The following is a 21002-nucleotide window of genomic DNA, read 5'->3' on the forward strand; positions in this document are numbered from 1 at the left end:
CCATAAAAGCCTTTCTCTTGTCATATTTTACAGAGATTTTTTTCTTTCATGTCACACTTGCACAGAGAGAGGAATTATTTTCTGAGACTCGGATTCACACATCCTTTTTGTTAGCATAGTGGTGCTGGTGCATGGCTATCTACCTTGGCAGTGGTAGCAGCTACTCTAATCTTTCAACAGTGTATGTCCTCAGTGGGTATGTTGCCAGTTAGTGGAGAAAACTGCCCTGTCTGTGCCGCTCTTTTCCATCTACAAAATGGGGATAATACCAATTTCAGGACAGAAAGGGAGAAGGGAGCGAGGCAGTCCTGTAAATCATGTTGAGGCACCCAAGCTTGCTATGGTGTACAAAGGTTTTAAATTAAACTGTTCAGGCAGAAAGTATCAGACTTGTCTTTTTCTTTAACTCTGTGTTAAAATTCTTCTGTGTTCTCGTAACTGGAAACTGTCCACAGGGAGGAAAAATACTTGCGGTGTGTGGGGATATAACGGAAGATTGGCCAGGAGGGTTGTAAACACGCTCAAGTGGCTCGCACCTGGGGTGTCGAAAAACACTGTTAAAGAAAATTGGCAGAGTCCGGGTCTCTGGGTTTGCTGGTTTTATTAACAACTCAGAGCTGGACCACCACCGCAGTGCATGGTACCTGACTCAAACTCACTATCGGTTTATATAGAAACTAATAATCAATTACATCATAAACATTTCATAAGCTTCTGTTAATAATCCACTATTTCAATTCCTCTTTCTTCCTTCATCAAGAGTCCACAAAAGTCCATTCTTTTCCATTGTTTAGCTGATCTTTATGTTCTGGTTCCGCTCCGACTCCGGCCGACACCCCGTCCTCAATGTTCTTGCCGTGATCAGCGTCCCGTCCTGATCCAGGCTGATCAGAGTCCAGTTCCCACCGCCAGTGTCTCCTAAACATTCAACCTTAAAAACAACTGAAGTTATGTTTAAAACCTTATCTATACTAATTTTTATTTCTAAGTGTCCTATATTTCTTTTAAGGTAAAGAAAAGGTTAACCATACATCCCCTTTACTAAAATCATCAGAAGGTAATACTTCTAGGCCTACTCCTGCTTAGCTACTCATTAAGCTTTGATTGATGATTTGTTCAGTCCTAGGTCAGGATTACACAAGGAGCTTTGAGAACAATATTCATGCATTGTGAAAGCCCACCTGTGTTTATTCAGATAGACTTATATTAATTATTCTATTCACTATTCTATTTCACCCCTATTGATTCTTGTCTCTCTAACTCATAAGAACTTTTACATTAATTATGTGAAAATTTCTATAATATTAAGAAAAATAAAGTGAATTTCATATCCAGTGTAATACACTATAATATTATGCTATACACTTAGAAAGAAACAGCTGATTTCTGTTTCTTAAATTGTTTGTGTGAAAATGCACCTAAATGGCAACCAAACAAAATTTTTCAATACCTGTAATCTGGACCCACACCACTGTACGCCAAACCTGTATGTTTGGTAATTGGTTCTACTTTGTGCACACTCCTTTCATCATAAAGAATGGATTTCTGTTGCTTCTCAGTTGCCAAAACCACTCCATTTGCAGCTGGAAAGGAACAAGGTTGTTTGGTGTTTTTTTTATATTAATCTAAAATGATGGAAAGCAGTCAAAACACAGAATAAGTTTATCAGACTGTAAAGAATTTTGCTCCTTCCTTTTTAAAAAACCCTTCAAGTTTACAATCACGCTAAACAGAGATACTTTGATGAACCCACCAACACATCATTTCTCATTTTAAATAATCACACAGCTCCCATAATCGCATTCTGAATATTCTGAAGCACACATTAATAATTGAGCAGTTACTTCAACTTTTTGTGTAATTTCTATATAGATGGACACACAGCTGGAGTTATTTACTTAAGAGACAGGAACACTCAAAAAAAAAAAAAGAGATGTCTACTTCTACCAGCTGAGTGTCTCCAAAATCACCCAAGCAATTTTCTTCTCCTAGCATGAAGCTCTATGCTCCCTGAGTTGCAGAAAAAAAATAGGAAATATTAAACCCACTAAAACATGTGAAAACCCACCGAAAGAAAAACAAAATATGTAATAGAAGGCAAGACAAAGAAAGACCCAGCACATAGTCCAAACTATTTTACTTCTCTCAAATGATATTCAGAATCCTGAATCCTTCACTAAAGTAGTTATTTTCTGCATATACCTTTAATCCCAACTGATGGAGCTCCTGCAGCCAAAGCATACTCCATCTGAACAAGCTTTCCAGGACTAAAAAAGAAAATGCAGAAGTAAGCCTAACGTAATTCCGATACGCTCAAATCTTTCTGACAACAATCTGATGCTAACTTGCTTTTTTAATCCTCTTTACACCCAGCACCACCACATTCTAATCAGAATTTTAAAAATAAACAAACCAACCCCCACAAGTCTGAAGATTCATAACAGCTTCTAAAAGAACTGGACTGATTCAGCACAGAATTCACTGCTGCACAGTGCTACTGGGGTACTCACACAGCACTTGCCCACAGCCGTGATGAAAGCTAACGTGTCTTGGGTAGGGAGCAGTGACTGGGATGCAGGCTGAAGGAGGACAAGTCCATTCTCCAACTTTATACCATTTTAAGCAAGTTTTCCACTCAATGAGAAAAATCTTGGGAGCGTGCCATGACTCTCTACTGAAATGGCATTATACCTGAGGCTTGCAAAAGTTTTCAAGACACTGATGTTTGCTGAAAGGTACGAGCAAAACACAGCTCCCTTTTTGACTGATAAGCACACATCAGGTCAACAGCACAAGACACAAACAGCTCCCATTCCACCCCCAGGTATTCCTGATGCAGAATCATCAGAACCGAGCTGCAGGCGTCAGGCTGACAAAGTAACTTGTCCAGAATGAGGGGGATCAAGGGGTCCATCCTCAATCCCCAGGGAAAAGGGCAGCACAGAGCCAGTCACTCATTGGACAAGTGATTTTGCAAGTGGGGTCTATTCTCTGGGCTGTATTTCAGATACTGCTGTTATAATAGATGCAGAAGTAAAATAGAAAATTATGTAACTCAGTGGTTAGAGGAGTTAGAAAAAACAAAGCAAGCAACAAGCAATTTGTGTAGTTATTTATACACTGAGCAAACAGCGTATAAAGGCGACAAAGTAATAATTCTAGCTTCTCCACTACAAAATACTAACAAACCAGAACAATAGTTTCCTACGCCCGCAATTAAAATATGCGGAACATTAGTAAAATATTAAAAAAGTAAGCACCAACTAAAATAAATAATTCTCAGAACAAGGAACAGGTGAATGAGGGAAAGCATAAGTAGGTGTATTCTCTTCTGCGGGTATAAAATCAAAGGGCTTCAAGTTCCAGAGCATGCAGTGCTTCTGTACAGTACAGGTTTGCAACTCCCTTAGGAAACCATTTCCAAGAGCTAATAATGACTTCAACCCACTTGAGAAAAGCAGGCACGTTTGGCTGCATCCATCCATTAAGAAGATTCTTTTCCTAGTTTTAGACTGTAAACTGCTTCACTTAACTGCAACAAGCCTCTAGTAACCTACACAGCCTTGCTCTCCTCCGAGATTAAGGGGTCACTTTACCAAAAGCAGCACAAAGATTCTTGCATTCAGGTTTTTTTTTTATATGTATAATATAATTCTGGATAGCTTAACAGTTTCATCAAAAAAAGAACGGAAAGCAATTTCCTTTTCTCTGAATTAATCTTCAGTGCATGTATCAGAGCAATACGCTAATAGATACCACTCCAAGAGCATATTCATTCTGGGCATGCAATCCTCCTGCATCTAGGCTGTGCGCAACACAAAGTGCAAGGAGAGCAGCGCCTGCAAAGTGCAGCAGGGGGGAAATAAACTACTTAAAACTCACTTCCAACTAGCTCAGAACTACAGAATTACTACCCAGCCTAAAACGTGTGTGTGTATGTGGGGACCCTCGGTTTGCGAAGCCGTTTCACCAAGCACTCGCCAATGACGAGACGGGGTTAAGCTGCCCCCACAGCGACCTCGACTTACAGCCACGAGAAGGTACAAGCAGCGACTGCACTTGGGCCCGCGGTCAGCGACGGCGATCAGGCGGGACCCGGGACTCACCTCCGCCCCCTCCTCTGTCCCCGGCCGCGCCTGCAGCCCTTCAGCTCTCGAAGGCTCCTGGCAGCTGCGTGTCCCCCTCAGGCAAAGCCGCCTGATCCCCGTCGCCTTCCCCACACCCGCCCCTTCTGCCCGGGTCCCGCCACCGCCGCCCCCGGCGCTCACAGGCCCGGCTCTGCGCACCCGCCGGGGACGCGATAACTCTGTAAACTCACCGCTCCGTCCTGCCCCGCCGCCGGCAGACCGCTCCGCGTAGGCCGTGCGCCGCCCGCCGCCCGCCCACCGAGAGCCCCGGCCTGCAGCCCTCTCCCCGCCGAGCACCTGAACGTGTTGACGGTGTCCGCCATTTTGGAACACGCCCCTCCGCGCCCCTCCCCAGCCCCTCTGCGCGAGGACGCAGCTAGCGCGCTGATTGGCGGGGAGGAGGAGCATGTGGGAACGCGATTGGCGAAGAAGCCCGCGGTGAGGCATGCTGGGAGCTAAAGTCCCCGCGCTCCCCTCTAGCCGCGGCGCCCCCCGGCAGCGAGAGGAATGCTGGGACGTGAAGTCCTGGTCTCCGCCCCTGTTGCGGCGGGAAGCGCGCGCGGCACTCGGTTTCCCAGGAGGCTCAGCGGCAGGGGCGCGCGCCCAGCGCCAGGGGCCGCCTTCCGCGCGCTGAGGCGCGGCGGGGCCGTGAGGGGCGATGGCGGCTCGGGCGGCGCTCGGCGCTCCGCTGCCGCGGCTTCGCGGCCTCCGCCAGCGCTGCTGGGGCCGGCTGGAGCGCGGCCTCTTGCCGGGTTTCTCCGGGGGCCAGATCCCGCCCTGAGGTAGGTACCGACCTGTTGTGCTCTCGGCTGAAGGAGCGGGCGGCATCGGGGCTGAGGGAGGGGGTGGAGCGGGAGAGCGCGGGGCCCTGCGGACAGGGGTAAGCTTAAAAGACGTTGTAGTCTTCAAAATACTTTGTGACAGGTACATTCATCGTGTGTGACAGCAGCCTCTGGTTAAATAGTTTAGGTGCAAGCCAGTAAAATGTGAATTTTAGCTAACAGTATAAAGGGAGAAGGTCTGTACTTTCTGTGCATCTAATTGAGTTGATAGGTCTTCAGTCTTCCAAACATCGATATGCATAATGATTTAGGTATTGGCTTCATAGGCTGGTTTTAGTAGTAAGCATTTGACATAGCAATACGTTACAGAAAAATTACTTTACATAGAAAAGTAAATTTTGAAAAGGCAATTGAATATCTCTGCTATTTCATTCAACATTTTTAGTACGTTGTGATTGTTCCCTGTTTCTTTTGTTGCTGTTGTTCAAATTACAAAATTTCCTATTTTCCACTGTCCTTTTTAGAGGAACATAGACATTTGTCCTGAGTGTGGAAACTTGAAACAGAAACACATCTTTTGTGGCTATTGTTGTGCAAAAGTCAAAGCAGAAACTCCACTGATACAGATGGAAATACATAAAAAGGAAGGAGGACCATTTAATGCTCCAGCTGTAGAGACTGTCGTCCTTTATGATGGAGAAAAGCTCACAGAGAAAGATGAAGGCAAGTGGATCATTGAAAGAGCCAGGAAACGTCCATCTTGGTTCGTTCAAAATTGATGCTGTAGAACTAATGCGAACAAAACCAGTTGCTACAGCAAGAAAGATGATGATTTTCGAGAATGTTTTCCTTGTTTTATTCACTCAATGTTGATACAGAAAACCTATGAACTTTTGGGAAGCCTGCTTGAATTGCATGTCATGCCATGTGATTTTGCAGTCGGGTGTTGTTTCTATAGCATGCAGTGGGAAATGCTTCTCAGTGATACGTCACAGCGGTCAACAATTAAAGAGAAATCAGAATCTACCTTGGGTTTGGACATCTGCATGCAGTACACTGAATAATTAGTATACTGATGTTCTATGCTGGTTTTGTAAATAACTTCTTTTTAACAAAGGGAAAACATTCACAGATGTAAAATAAAGTCTGTTAAGTTTCCCAGGGAAATCTGCCTTCGGTTTTTGGCTGCTGCTCTTTTGGAGGGGGGGAAAAAAAAAGGGAAAAAGAAGTTCAAAACCAATGTTGATTAGATACAAAGGGTATTTATAAGGAAATATCCGGTTACCTGGTCATTTCCATGGCTCTTAACAGAATCTGCCTGGATCTCATCGTCTAAGGGAATAATGAAAGCTGACAAGTGTAAATTGATGCCATTTAGTTGACAGTATCCAAGCAAACAACATAAATTCTTTTCGATTTGTCCAAACAGGATTTATTCCAGTTGTATCTGGGTTTCACTTATTCAGAACTGAAGCCAATAAAAAGTGGCAAGCAGGATGCAGAGTGGAAGGCTTACTTTTGACAGAGCTGCATGGAATGAGACTGACATATTGGAGGTGAGACTAGCCAAGCAATAAGACAGATAGATTGTACCGAGGGAAAGGTGTGTGTGCATTTTAGGGAGAGGTGGGGGGTTTTTGTTACTTTGTCCACATATTACAGGACCAATTACACCTTACTCCCTCAGTTGCTTTTTATATATTTGTATTTTTTACAAAGGTTCTGTAGAGAAGTAAGTGAAATTAGCCTGGGATGTTGAGAATCATGGGTTAATTTCTCAGAAACACAGAGGTATTATTTAAAAAAGATTTTTTTCTCTAAATATGAGAGAGGACATGGTTTCTGCTAATGGAGTAATAATTATAATTTGCAGTATATTGCATTAGTTTATTGAATTATAGTATCCATGAAGAGATGAAGATGCTTTACAAATAGAGTTCTTATGAAACACGAGTGAAGTTAGACTGTGTCAACACTAGATGTTTTAAGATACTTGCAAGATCATGGTTAGGTAATGGTTCATTTCACAGACATCCTGCTTGTGTTAGTACTGCATTTGTGCAATCCAGACAAGAGGAGATGCTTGATAATGTTTTGTAGTGGCTTCTGAGTAATGTGAGGGGAAAAAGTCATTAAAATGTCTGTTATTCATGGTCTATAAAATAAAAAAATAGAAACAATGGAAAAATATTGAAGATTCCTATATGCAATTGATATCGTATCTGTTAATTTTCTGAGAAAGAAACTGCCTTCACTGAGACTCAGAATGGTTTAGTTTGAATGACTTTTCCTTCAAAAGAAGAGGAGTAAAGGAAAGCTCACTGTCATAGGTTCATTTTATTAACACTGATAATAAAAAGCCCTGTTACTTTTAAAAAAATAAAAATTATAAAAATCCAGAATTCCTTTAAAACACATATCATAGTCTGTTACTTGAAATAAACCATTTTTATGTAGTTTTGAAAGAAACATCAATTGCAATAGTGCTGATATATTTATATACACTTTTTGAAACAAGGTAAGTTAAAACTAACAAAAAGCAACCTGGTTGTTACAAATGTTGTACTCCGGAATCCATTTATAAACAAAAAATTATATGCTTCAGGGGAACTTCACTTTGATACATTCGGAACCTGTAAGTAGTTCAAAAAGATTCTTTTTTGTCTGAAAATTTCATATGATTAAATGCATGTTATATTTGATTGTGTTCTTCTTCTATAAGGATTTTATGTAAAAATTATTTTATTTTAAATTTTAGAAAGCACCAGGAAGATGATGTAATGTCCTAAAATACAAGGATGCAAGTTGCTAAACTATTTTGTGTCATACTAAGATCTGCAGATAGAGAGGCGATCTCTGGCAGTGATCAGTTATGATATCCATAGAGGTCAATAAACCAAGTTTCTCTTTAATCATCTCCCGTTTAGCAAGGAAATTCTAATAAAAGGTTTCTGCACTGTCACCTGTTCTGTTGAACACCCTATGCCGGCAAGAGCTGGCAGCTGGCATAAAATACACTTCTTTAAAGCACTGGGTGGCAGAGGAGTGTAGTCTTCTGGTAGGTGCAAAACAAAAGCCAAAGGTGAAGCGAGATAGGAAACAGTCGGTGTCAGATGCAAGAAATTTGCACCTGTGTAAGCAAAAGATCTTCAAAAAGACTAAATTTGCTGAGTACAAAGAAAAATACAGTAACTGGTGTAAGACATAGACTAATCTATTGTAATTCATTGCTCTGACTATATTTAATTACATCTGCACTGAGAACTAATGCACTGGCTTTGTGTATATTTATGCACTTCTGCTCTTTGCTGGGTGAATCAATCGAAATGGCAGTTGTACCTATCCCTTTCCCCTAACAAGACAGTGGAGCTCTTTTTCCGCCTCTTAGTTACAGATGGCTTTCTAAATTCTGTTGCCTTGTATGCCTGGTATATTCAGTGAGTTGACATTTTATTTATGCAGCTAGGAAGTCATGCAAATAATAGGCCTGGCGGCATTCCAGTGAATTTCAAGGTATAACTGCCTTGGATTTGTAGAGCCATGAGGATCAATTTGCAACCAACAGACATGAAGTGGAAAGAAAAGTAAACGAATGTGGTGTTTAAATGAGTAATAGTTGCTCAGAAGGGAATAGAAGATGGTGTGCTCCATCGAAGTTTTAAAATGTTTTGGAAGAACACGCGTGATAAAGGTGCCTGTATCTTTAGAACTTACTTGTGAATTAGTATTTAAATAAGAAATTAGCAAAAATCCTTCTTTCACCTCACATGACTGCATTGTGTAATTTATAAAGTGAATGAGGATCAGTAAATACAAGTTGTTTCCAAGTAATTTGCCTAACTCTTAACCTGCCAAAGACTTTAAGAATGGGGCCAAGTGGGAGGAAAATCAGTACAAGGGAGGAGAAGGAAGTAGGCTACGCAGCAGTGATGGATGTAGTTTTACCTACTCTGTGTATATTCCTAGGAAATTCTGTTGAAGGCAGTGGAGTGTAATTCAAGGCAGAATTTGGTCCAGTGTACTGAAACCCTGGACACATGGACGTATGCAAGTATATATATTTTTAATGCAGAGCATATACCTGTGAAACTACTTCTTTGACAGATCTTATAGCCACATTTGGGTCTGAGAAATATGAAGGAGAATCTGAGACTTCAAGCAAGATTCCTTTCCAAAGATAAATCTGAAATGAAAAAGTGATGACCAGCGATAAATGTTTCACTGAGTTTTCATAAGAGGCCCAGCCCGTGGAGTTAAAAAAATAAAAAGATGAAAGTTCCTTGCTGAATTCAGAGCTCTAGAGAGCATTGTCAGGCAGGCTACTTTTTGTGCATCCTATATCCGTGTCCCAACAGAATTCCTCATACATGCCTGTAGTCAGTGTCAATTATGACCACAAGTAGATTTCATTAATAGTGCAAGCAGCAGAAAAAGCCGTAAGAAACACGTGAGTTACAAGGCCCCTGCTTCAACAGTAAAATCCATGGTTACTTTGTTCAAGTGATAGACATTAACATTTTGCCACTGGGGATCTTCCCTTAAGTGGTTACCATAAGCCATGGTCCTTAGTGGGTGTGTTGCCCACTCAGAAAATTGCCGCCTGTCTGTGCTGCTCTTTTCCATCTACAAAATGGGGATAGTACCAATTTCTTTGGTATTGTTTGACAGGCCAGGCACCAACTTCTAGTCTTGTTCCTGCTGCAGGAACTGCCAGCTATCATTTTCCGTGGACTGCTTGGTGCTCTGCTTTCCTGGACTCCATCCACAAGGCAATTCTTGCTGCAGTGCCTGAATATTTAGACCGTTGCATTATAATTTGGACATGTTGAACTTCCCTGTGCTGCTTACCCCACTGCCAAAATATGCATAGCTTTGGCATGTCTTGTGATTTCCCAACCTAATCATTTGTTTTCCCCATTTGAAATGTCAAGAACACACTAACTGTTGGACGCTTTTCTTAAAAGAAGATCTTACATTTTATACAGCCTAATTTTCTTAGTACCTTCCTCCTGTTTTCTGCATATGGCCTTGGTGCTAATTTCACCTTTGATAAGCTATTGATCTAAGCAGTGCATGTAGGGGTAAACATCTTTCCAGCCAGCCTGCTGCTGGGCTCTGCATTAGTCCCTCCGGATTTTGCAATAAATGAATCCATGCAGGGCAGAGGTTAAGCAGTATTCTCAGGCTTCCTCCATTTTAAGTTTGAAATCCTGGACTGGCACAATTCCTGCTCTCTTCCTCAGTCGTTTTCCAGTAAAGCAAAATACTGAGCCAAAGCTCAAGAACTGATGAACAATTCGGTGCAAATTACTTTCAGCATTCAGTCCCCAGGACAGTCAATAATCATGGAGGACTTGCTGTACCTTGTTGACTTCTTCTTTCCAGTTTGTATTTTCCTTTAAAGAAAAGGACATTGTGCTTGTGTGAAATTCAGCACCTACAAAGGAATGCTTTGTGCATGCACAGCTCCCAGCGGCAGTGATGGGTAACACTAATAACAACGAAGAGCTCATGCTGAGGGTGATCCTCCATTTGCTTACCCAGAGATATTTGTATCCAAATTTTTCTGTTTCTGATCAGCTGGAAGGACAGTGGCAGCATACAGAAGTAGAGGTCTGGTGCATCACTCATCGTGCTGAGACTGATATGGCTTTGTATCTTATTTTACCTACAGAGGAAGTCCCGAGGCCGTGGGGGATTATCAGAAAAGCAGCAGTATGGAAATGTGTAGGGAAGGGGAAGGGAAATGAACAGCTGGAGAGTACTCACTGCTGGTACTCTGTAGGGAGAGCAGAGATCTCATCATTACTGCCAAGATCTCATCATAAGCGCATTGATCTCATAGGGTCGTGCAAAGAGAACACCAATTGTTAGTTGTGGACCGCCACCAGTTGTGGATTTTATATCCCATAATGACCAGCATGGTTTTGATTCGCTTGCCATGTAGTGTATCTGGCTGCAATACCTGCTGATTAGTTTGTGCACTGGTTTTCTCAAAGCCAGCAGAAAGACACATTTTGTAATTAATTAGTTTTTTAATATTGTATCAGCACATGAGAAGTGCTTTAATTATCCCATCACTTTCCTTGAGGAGTAAGGTTTTTTCTAGTACTTATTCACACATAGTGCATGTAGTCTTCTAAGTAGAGGAAAATGGTCTTAAAATATTAAGAACTGTTATTGGCTAGAGAGAAAAATTAGCAAAAAATTAATTACTTCATTGCCTTGTGCAGAAATTCTTTTCAAGTGGATGACCTTGTCATGAGTTATTAACCAGAAATGTGGATCAATATGGGAAGCATATATGCAAATTTAGCAGCTGAAAGAAAGCTTCAGTAAGGATAATTATATCCTTAAAAAGTGCCATTTTACTTTCTCTCTGCCATTTCATGTATAATCCCAAATCCATTCTCCCTCTTGCTTTCCACATTCCTTTGTCTCAGTGAAGCTATCAGCTTTGTTGCACTATTCCCACATCTCTGTCCCATCTGTTAGGTGTTCCTTCTTCTGTATTTTCTTATAAGGATTGATCTTTTTAACCTTCAGCTATTGTGTGAAACCCTCATCTTTACCCCCACTGAAGTTCAACATACCCTACACTCTTCCCTAGCTCCTGAAAACAAACCTTTCCTTGAGGTCTCACCTCCCAGTGCATTTGGACCTGGCATTTCCATTCAGTCAGTTTACTGGGGAAGCCTCAAGGACACCCAAAAGCTCTGTTCAGAAAAGATGATGCGAAGTGTTAAGAATAAGGAAAAACACAAAGGCAGAGAGGGAGGGAAGCAGGGAGGGAAGAAGGGAAATCCTGTGTGTTCAGAAGGACGTGAGATTAGGCTGAGATGGAGAATTGCTCCAGGACTTGCTCTCCCAGATGTCGTGTGTGCCCAACCCTACCTGCATTCCTAGAGCGCTCCTTCTCACGTGCTCATTGGTGGGTTTTTCTACTCTTCTACTTAATAATCCAACTAGGAAGACTGAGCAACTACTGACTGAGTTATTAAAGGTGTAATTAAACTGGCAAAAGTTGAGGGGAGCATGTGAGCAGTTTCTTAGAAAAAAAAAAATCTGTTTCACTTGAAATGCCACAGCTAAATTCGGTTACTACCTTGAACCTGCTCCCACTCCCTCCACTAAATAGGTGATGTACAGGGCAGTAGTTGTCAATATGGGTAGTGAGTATTCAGCAAAACCACCCGGCTGATGGGAAGGTGACCGACTTCTGACACTACAGGGGAGAAAAAGCTCTCATCCTCCACCTCTTTATCTCCTGTAGTAGCAGTGGTGAGCTCCTCTTTAAAGGCAAGGTCATGCCCCTACATACAGCTCTGGGAAAATATTGAGCTATTGTATGCAAAAATTTAGCAGCCTCTGCACTGCAAAGATTAATATAGACAGTGAAACTGCTTTCTGGTTGCCTGGAGTTCTTCTAAGGTAGAGATAAGGAGCTCACAATTTTGTCCTATGTGTAGTAGAGTTCTGCAAGGTTGTGGCTTTAGTTGTGACAAAGATGTAATTCAGCTAGGTAAGATTAGGCCTGATAATGAAGCAAAATTTGTCTTATGTGGGCTTCCTTTTTGAAAGACTTTGGCTAATCTTGACTGTCTTGCTGTAGCCTAAGAAGGTATAATCCAGCTGTGGAAACCAGGTTTGAGAGGATTTTGTTTAGTCTAGTAAATGCTTGCTTTAATTCTGGGATTTAATCATTCCACAGCAGAGAGCTAAGTTGTGACGAAGTTGTGGTGGGTGTCTCTATCATTCAAGTTATTCCAGTTCCTATGGGACAAAACCTTAAACTAAAAAATGCATCTTTTCCTGCTTTGCCTCCTTAAATTTGAGTTTATGACTATAGGTAACAGGAGATGGCATTTCTCAGGGCATTACTTTTTTTTCCCCTACATAAAATTGCCTCTGCAGAGGAAATCTGACCCACAAAAGTCTTGAGAGCAAATATTCTCAGTGCTTCAGGCAATTATACAGGTTTCCCAAATAAACTATATGATGTCCTCAACTCTCTCTCTTCTGAAAGTCTCCTTCCCTGCTTCTTTTGTGATGAGCTTATGGTCTTTACCTCTGCAGCTTGAGATAAAACAGAGGCAAGCTGCATTTACACAGAGCACTGTACTTTGTTATATTTCAGCTAGTTACTGTACTACTGACCTTCCCCTCAAAACTAGACTAGACTAAACTTCTTCAGTAAAACCACGCATGAGTCTGTACTGAGCCAGCTGCCAAATATATCGCAGGTCACAAAGGCTGCCAGACTTGTGAGGAAAGCAAGCACTGGGAATAAGAAAACTCATGTTGAATCGTGAAGAATGGGTAAGCCAAAAAAGGATGCTGAACAAAACGAGAATGAACAGATCGGAGCTGAAGGCAGATACCGATAGAGACCCAAGTCACTTCGCACTGAGCTAAACTCACATCCAGCAGCCTTATTGGTTGGGGAAGGCTGGGAAGGTTCCTTTCTACTCTCATTGAGGCTGCGATGCAAGCTCCTCAAGCATGGTTGCCAAACTGCACACCAGAAGATTTTGCAGGAGACCTGCAGCATTTTGAGGGAGGCATTTACAAGAAGCAGCAGCTCCAACTGAGAGACAAACTCAACAGAAAGGAGAGATGATGTCCTCCAGAGGCACATCACATCAGCAGCCTGTCTCCCACTGAGCTTTTGTCAGCATGCTAATTTGGGAAAGAAAGATATGGTCTGGCACATCAGCCTTGCAAGCTGCTGAACCCTTGATGAAACTCTTGCCAGCTGTAATGAGAAAAGCTTCAGAACATTTTCCTTTTATCCAGGTTGCAACAATCCCGCAGTCACAGCTCCAGATCACATTGTGCCTCTTCTGATCTCTTGTGCTGTGACATACATGAGCCTCCAAGATGGAGAACTCTGTCTATCGCAAAGTCTGCCAGCAGGCCTCCAGCTGCTTTCTCTTCTTGCAGACACTTACACAGGCACCAGCTAGGTTTTCAGCTTTGGTCATCCCTAGTCTCTTAGCCCGATTGTCCTTTGGGTAGAAAACGCTAATAATAACTGTGTGATTTTATAGGTTATACTGCTTGATGGCAGCTTTTGTCTCCATCCCTCCCAGTGTCTCCTCAGTGCTGCTTTGGCATTTGGTGGACCATGGAGTGAGTAAGATGTGGTGTGGATGACCACCTCGGATGCGAGAGAAGAAGTCCCTTGACTGGCCCCCACGAGCTTACAGAGGTCCGTTCTAGTGACCTGTTAGAGAACAAACAATAGAGCATGTTCAGAGAAGTGGGCATTTTTAACCTGAAGCTACAAATTAACGTCTGAGGGTTTTCGGGTACGCTTTCCCTCCCCCAGGGGAAAAGAAGAAACGGATCCCAAAGCCAGTGTAAGTTTCACATCTGCTAGAAACCAGTTGCTCAGGACAAAGATAATAAAATCCACTTTAAAAGTATCCTCTCCTCAAATGAGGAAAGAAAACAGACTCTCTTCATTTGATTGCAGATATCCAGGGTAGCCTTTCTGCTGCATCCATTTTGTGGATGCTTCTAAAAATATTCATTTAAACCCAACATTTATTTTCCTAGAGGAAATCCTCCAAAAAGAAACATGTGCTGCTTCTTCCTTTCCTCTTACCCTGCTCAATGAAGATGTACGATGAGTGAGAATACAGAACATATCCCTTCCATCGCTTCTCCCCCCATTCTTGCAGCTGCATTTTCAAGTATTAGGTGTCTGCTGAGGTTTCATTCCATTTTTAAAAAATAGAAAAAAGGAAAAACAAAATGTAGCTTCCAGCCAGCCCTCTTTCAATACACCAGGGTGGATCTCTCATCTCTTATCCAGATTCAGTGAATTTTTCCCACAGGTGCCAGCATCATGAAAACTCAGAAATGCAAAATCAAAACAACTGGGGCAGTTACTTGTACAGCTTGCATGAAAAATTGACCTTCTTTGGCAGAGAAGCTGGGGACAAAAAGGAAAAAGACATCTTTGCTCTTAGAAAATTTTGTTGTCAGATTTTCAGTTGTGCAAAGACATAGAAATAACATGGTCACCTGAATCTCTGGTTTAGTAATTTATTGTGCTGTGTTTTGTGTTGGGAAAGCAAAAATTTTTCTAGGAGGAAAAACAAAATAATATGTGTGCACCTGCTAATTATGGGATTTATATGAGGTGTTCCGTACTGCCGTTTCCCATGTGTCCCAGGAAAGCATACAGTGGTGGTGCGGTGGAAATACCAGGAAATCATCTTCGGAAGGCCCTGTTCTCCGATCCCCGGGCGCTGTTCTGCACAGGCTCCCTGATGCTAAAGGAAATGTAAATTTGGTGGGTTGCAGCTGCCTGAGGACTCCTCCAGCTGAGGGGAATCCTCATATAGTGTTGCAGCAGCTGTAATGACTCCTGTGCCAGTGCTGTGCCTAGTTGCTGGATGGCATATGTTCCAAATACCCTGAAGAAAATCAGAAAAAGTGAGCAGTGAGACTGGGAGGGGCACTGTTACATTCCCTAGGCTTGGTGTGGGGATCTAGGGCTGTGCCATGCACCTGAGCAGTCCTGGCTTTGATGTGATGCTCCCTGGGAGTCCCCAGCTTTCAGCTCTCTAGCAGTGCCAGCGAGGGGGCCGCTGGCATGTCAGCTGGCTTTTCTGGAGGAGGTTACAGCTCCTGCAGCACCTGACAGAGGACGAATGCCCCCAGCTCCTAGCTGGAGCTTGGAGCCACCCTGCCGAGCGGCGGCCGGCCCATGGGGACTGCGTCAGCATCAGGCACTGGTTTCCACAGTGCATGAAGCAAATAGAAATTATGGCTGTTTGGAAAACTGTCCTGCAGAAAACAATTTACCCAATCATTCTTAACACCACAATCTTGGAAGCCAGCCTTTGCTGGAATGAAGAAAGAGGCATTCATTTAATAAATTATGAGGAGCGGCCTGACTCAATGCACGGCTTCGTAATAGTGCTTGGCAGCGCTCCTGCGTGTGATGATATCCTTAATGCATTTGCTACTGAATAAGTAATAGATGTTCCAGATGCGATTGCACATTCTGCTCAACTCATTTTTCTTGAATATTCAGGCGTTCGCTTTCAGATAGTAGGGTTATTTCATTGAAATGACCAGTCTTGTAGCCTGTATTCCTTTTTCGTGTCTATTAATTACCACGGTGTTGTTTGTTAGCAAGAGAGAAATTTAGTCCCTGATCCTGAGAAGCGTTTGCGTAGTGTTGAGCGCAAGTAAAGTCACATTAATCCTTACAGATACGTGTTTGTACGTGTTCAAGGGCTGTGCTGGACCATTGCACATTAGGCTCGCTAATTTAAGAGGGACCTTTTTTTATTCTTGGAATTGTTTTTTTGTGTGGAGCCAGTTCTCTTTGACTGCGTATTATAGAGGAAATTTTGGTCCTTGTATAAATTAGGATTGAAGCATCTGTTTTCTTTCGTTTGCTGTAAACAACTAGCTCCACTTGAGCATAAGTGTGGAGTCTGCTCTCTGAGTAAGCTTCACCCCAGTTGCTGGCCAAAGGAGGAATCTGCGTTGCATCTTCTCCTTGTAGCCAACAGGCTGTTGGCTAGTGCGTTCACTTGTATAGGAAACCTCTGTTCAAAACCTTCCTCTGTCTAAAAAGCTTGACCTATATCTCCCAAAGCCCAAGACACTGCGCTAATTCCTGGAGCCTTCCAGGTGAATTTCCTAACTCACTGAGCAGAAGGAAGCGATGGTGTCCTCTGCACGCTTCCGTGGCAGCGCAGGGGGATGGCTGCATGGAGAGTATAACCCCTGGTTTGAACGTGGCGGATGGAATTGGCAGATTCACAGTATTTTGTGGTTCGTGACGGGGCCCAGGCGTGTACTAGATGCCTGGTGACTCGGTGCTGTGGGCTTTCGGACAGCGGCGCAAACACTTGAGCAGTGGTGTTACACAAAGACATCGGAGCCATTGCTGAATACATTAACTCCGTCTTGGAAGCAGCCTAGACATGTTACTGGGGCATTTCACTCTGCTTCTTTTTGGCCTTCTGGAGAAGCATCATGTGGTGGCCTGGGAGTCCCCACATTTTGCTGTGCATCTTCCATGTCCAAGCTCACTGTGTTTACAGACAGCAGTTATAAGGAGCATATGGCATTACTATAGCATACCGTTACGCACCTACAGGGTTAGTTGTCACTTGAGGGATGGCCCTGTGAGTGTCAGTGACATCTCAGCAGTGTATCTAAAGCTCCAAAGCCCCTTGGAAAGCCAGTTTTCCTGCTTCTAAACACTTTTCATTCATTCTTTCAATATGCAGGAGAGCTCTTCAAGTGAGAAATACAGTTATTTGCACTCTACGAGCAAGAAGTTTAGTGATTGCCCAAGTCAGCTTTAAGAATCAGGAAAGTTTTTGTCCCTTGTGTAAAACTGCAGACAAAACTACTTCCTTTGGTTCTCTGCTCTTGTGTTGCTCTTTTATGTTGGAGCTGACTGATGCCTCCAAGGAAATGCATTCAGCTAACTTGGGCTCTAAGAGCCAGTAAGGGAGATGCTCACATTCTGTATAAATGTGCATCCCGTTTGTCTGCTGATGAATTATTTAAATCTCTGCTATTTATGGAAGCTGTCAGCATGCTTTGCTCTGATGCTTTGACAGGAGAAGCAAAGGAATCCGAGTGAAGTGACCAACTAAGAGTTAAAATTTATTATTAATAGTCATGCTGCACTTGGTTGCGTTTTGCTCCATATTTGGCAGCCCTCAGAGATATTACCTGTTACTATAAATAAAACACATGCTGCCAGGATAACTGTTCTTCTTGATCTGTCTGGCAAAATGAGCCATTTTTTATTTTACTTTTAAAATCCGTATTGTTATGGCTTGTGTGTGTATTTGGGCTCTCAGCACAGACAGCTTTCGCACTAGTCTCATGTTGCTGTTCCTCCATGTGGTATTTGTACTCAGAGATGGGTTTCACATAGTAATGCTTAAAGCTCCCACGCACCACAGAGAAGTACGGACTGGGCTGCTACTGAGCTGGCAGGCAGACCTGGTGCTGTTCAGAAGCTAGTGAGCAGAGGAGGGTTAGGGAATGGTTGGTGTGTTATTTTGGTGACTCCAGATCCCCTGTCCCCAGCGGCTCACGACCTCTCTCCTAGTCCTGAAGCCATCACCTGAGAAAGAGGTTGGCTTAGGGTTGACGTGGAGCCTTACCTTTCAAGCACTCCTGCTGTCATGCAGCCACACAACCGAGCAGAGGAACAGATCTGGCAAAAAAACACCCAGGGGAGGGGAAACAATAAAGAGATTTCAAAGTGCGCAGGCATTATTGCCAGCACAAGGGTGCGTGCAGGAAAATATAGTAGGGGAGAGGATGAAACTGCTTAGTGGTGGCAGCCTGCATTAAGCCGGTTTAAAGTGATTATGGAATTGACCCACTGAGAGATGATATAGTTGTCTCTTACGTTGCCCCCACGTAGCTTAAAAGTGGTCCTGTAGATAAAAGTATGCTTAAATGTTTTCCTTTTTATTAATAAAAGTGTATATTAATTAAAAAATAACATCAATAACTTATGTGGCAATATTTAACAGAAGAATGCCTATCTATGTATATAGATATCAATACCTCTGTATCAATATATACCACTTACTGTGTGCAATAGTCATCAGGTAGTCTTGCCAAAGGATTAGGAAGTGTTTGCAAAGATTAATCAATTAGTTTCTGGGAGTATTCAGTATCTCAGTTCTACAGAGAGGTCAACTGAGCATGTGTAGAGAATGTTTAAGTCTCACCCACAGGCAACTGAGAGAAACTTCCTCACTACCTTCCCTGGACTTGCCTGAGGCCAAACAGTAAGTCAACAGCAGAGCAAAGGACTGACTGAATTGTCCAAATTTCCTATTTCTGTTTTCTAGTCCCTAGGCACCTTCCTTCTGTGTGTGCCATCAGTAGAATGATGGTGTTACAGTGACTATTACTTCTGATGAAGGTCATCTTAGCTCCTTTAAAAAGCCTTTTTTTTTTTTTCTTTTCCAAAAGGCACGTAACAATAATAACTTTCCCCTGGGATGAAATTCAGTCTGAGGACGGTTACAACAGCCTTAAATTAGCATACCCATTTCTTCCCGAGTTAAAGAATGCCAAAAAAGCACTTTTGTGGTTTCACATTATGTGCTTAGCACTTCTCTCAAATAACATAAAGTGGCTTTGGAAATGTAATTGATATCATGAACTCAGCTTTTCTAGTATTGAAGTAATGTAGTCTGCAAGTGAATCAAGAAAAAATATTTCCTGCCAGGAAAACACGCCACGCACAAGGCGAAGGTGCCCGTGGACCACAGCGTAGGGCGCCCCGGGCAGCATTAAGCAACCACTGCAGCATGCTGCAACAGTCTCTGGTAGAACTTTCAATCCTAACTGTGGTGTTTGCTGTGTTGGGAAGGGTGTTTGTGAGCAGTTCTCAGCCCAACAGTTTACTGAAGTTACAGGCTTCCACACTTGCATTTGAAGCTGGTGAGCAGAGGCCTGAGGGTTGCAGTATGTGACCAAGGGACAGAGCCATCGCAGCAGCGTCCAGGGACACCACAGAGATCACTGTGTGTAACACCTACAGACCTCAGTGTACCGTGTTGTGCAGCTGCATATGAGCTCACCTCAGCACCTGTGCGAGTACCTCTGCAGTTTGGGAAACATTTTTTACAGTCAGTTCTTACACAGAAGGTATCTTACGTCTTTTGTGGGATCCTCACTCTTAGCCTAGGAAAGAGAATTTGCTTACGAAATAACTAACTTAAAACCAAAGAGCAGAACAATGTAAATGGGAGGTTTCACTCACTTATGCAAACCAAGCTACTGTTCTGCAACAGTGAGACGAGGAACTGGAGGACCAGGCTGTTCAGCTTTCTTCCTGACTCTTCCAGTGACAATTTCTGTGACCTCTAAGGACCCCCTATTATTTCCAAACCTGTGTGCCCGAAGTTTTGTCCAACAGGAGCTGAGTCAGGGTTTACTGATATGAAAGAAACAGTCCCATGTGTTTCAGTGGTAGTGGAGCAGCAGATCCTGGGTGAATAGTCAGATTTCTTTATCATTATTTCTGAAGTGCAAGCTGAAGACAGAAAGCAGGACACTCATTTTCATGCCTACCTGCAGATGCAGGCACTTAACTTTCATTAGCTAAATCCAAGTAAAAAATCTTTGAAATTTATATACTTTTTAGTAAATTAGAGAGAAAAATCAGCTGAAATACTGAGGGAGATGTGGAATTTAATCATGTGAATCCAGAATGCCGCTTGCTTGTATGTTTGATCTGATGGAAACTGGTATTGTCTCGTACCTTCAGGGGACTTGCTCCTGGTTTATTCTGGCAGACTATAAAGAGCAGAATTGTCAGAGTGTAATTTGGGGGTTTGGCTTACTGTGAATAAGGGTACAGAATGTGACATCTGGTAATTGATAACTTCATTTGCACTATACCATCTCTCAGTGTATACCTTATAGTCGTAGCTACTCTCCATTTCAAGTTTTAATGTAACTAGAATGACCCTCACAGCTGCTTTTGTAAAGCAGTTGAGAGTCCCTGAGATTGAAATATTAGGAAAGGGGTTTTTTTTGAACAATGTCAGGAAATAATCGGTGCCAAAGAGAAGCTTCTGGGTTTCTTACTGTTGTTTTGCATGTCCAGTGCAGAGTGGTCAGCTCGCATTTGGGCCAGATTTGCAAGCTGAATATATGCAGAAATGAAATAAAGACAGGCTTTGTCCTCCTACCTGTCCACAGAGCCTGGGGGTACAGCTGCAGTAATGAATGAGAGCGATGAAACTTGTAATAAAGTGAGGCACTGGGGGGAAAACAGAACAAAACATGTGACAGACCCGTAACAAAATCAGCTCATGGTTTGGGGGAAGCAAATGAATGTATTTGGCGTGGAGGACGGTGTGGTAAGTGGGGAGAGGGATTGGGACAGGGAGGGTGAAGGAGGACCCATACTCTGGCTACTCAGTGTTGTATCCTCCCAGTTCTCCTTCCCTCCTCGTCACTGACCCGCCTGAGTGAGGAGAAGTGAAGATGAAGCTTTCCAGCCCCTTTCACAGGCGGGATCCGCTTTTTTCTTTGTGCAGCACTGGGGATAATAGATGTTGAAGAGTCT

The 21002-nt window shown here is 42.9% G+C and overlaps 2 protein-coding genes and 1 long non-coding RNA gene across 6 annotated transcripts in view; 2 read left to right on the forward strand and 1 right to left on the reverse strand.

Moving 5' to 3' along the window:
- Positions 1-586: 586 nt before the first annotated feature.
- LOC137661325 (uncharacterized) lies at positions 587-4461 on the reverse strand. 2 transcript variants are annotated; one of them, XR_011047847.1, is made up of 4 exons: positions 4319-4461; positions 2203-2267; positions 1451-1583; positions 587-931 (listed from the first exon to the last, which is right to left on the reverse strand). It is a non-coding gene; the product is annotated as an uncharacterized lncRNA (long non-coding RNA). The 2 variants fall into 2 exon arrangements; XR_011047846.1 differs by having other exon boundaries at positions 587-942.
- A 312-nt stretch (positions 4462-4773) lies between these two features.
- On the forward strand, positions 4774-6081 carry LOC137661069 (large ribosomal subunit protein bL32m-like). The gene is made up of 2 exons (XM_068396414.1): positions 4774-4905; positions 5434-6081. Exons 1-2 carry the CDS (start codon positions 4786-4788, stop codon positions 5686-5688), a joined length of 375 nt encoding a protein of 124 aa, XP_068252515.1. The 5' UTR covers positions 4774-4785; the 3' UTR covers positions 5689-6081.
- An 89-nt stretch (positions 6082-6170) lies between these two features.
- The window catches only part of HECW1 (HECT, C2 and WW domain containing E3 ubiquitin protein ligase 1), a 257027-nt gene continuing 242195 nt past the window's right edge, over positions 6171-21002 (forward strand). For all 3 annotated transcript variants that reach the window (XM_068396194.1, XM_068396192.1, XM_068396195.1), the window contains exon 1: positions 6171-6465. Coding sequence is in view for 2 of the 3 variants with exons in the window: in XM_068396192.1 (XP_068252293.1) it covers positions 6406-6465 (60 nt within the window). In the remaining variant the exon portion in view is untranslated. The remainder of the gene's footprint in view (positions 6466-21002) is intronic.

Source organism: Nyctibius grandis, chromosome 3, assembly GCF_013368605.1.
Source record: "Nyctibius grandis isolate bNycGra1 chromosome 3, bNycGra1.pri, whole genome shotgun sequence".
Classification (NCBI taxonomy): domain Eukaryota; kingdom Metazoa; phylum Chordata; class Aves; order Nyctibiiformes; family Nyctibiidae; genus Nyctibius; species Nyctibius grandis.

Coding starts and splice junctions, on each gene's coding strand:
- LOC137661069 (XM_068396414.1), top strand. CDS start 4,786: ATGGCGGCTCGGGCGGCGCTCGGCGCTCCGCTGCCGCGGCTTCGCGGC. Junction 4,906..5,433: donor CCGGGGGCCAGATCCCGCCC/TGAGGTAGGTAC, acceptor TGTCCTTTTTAG/AGGAACATAGACATTTGTCC.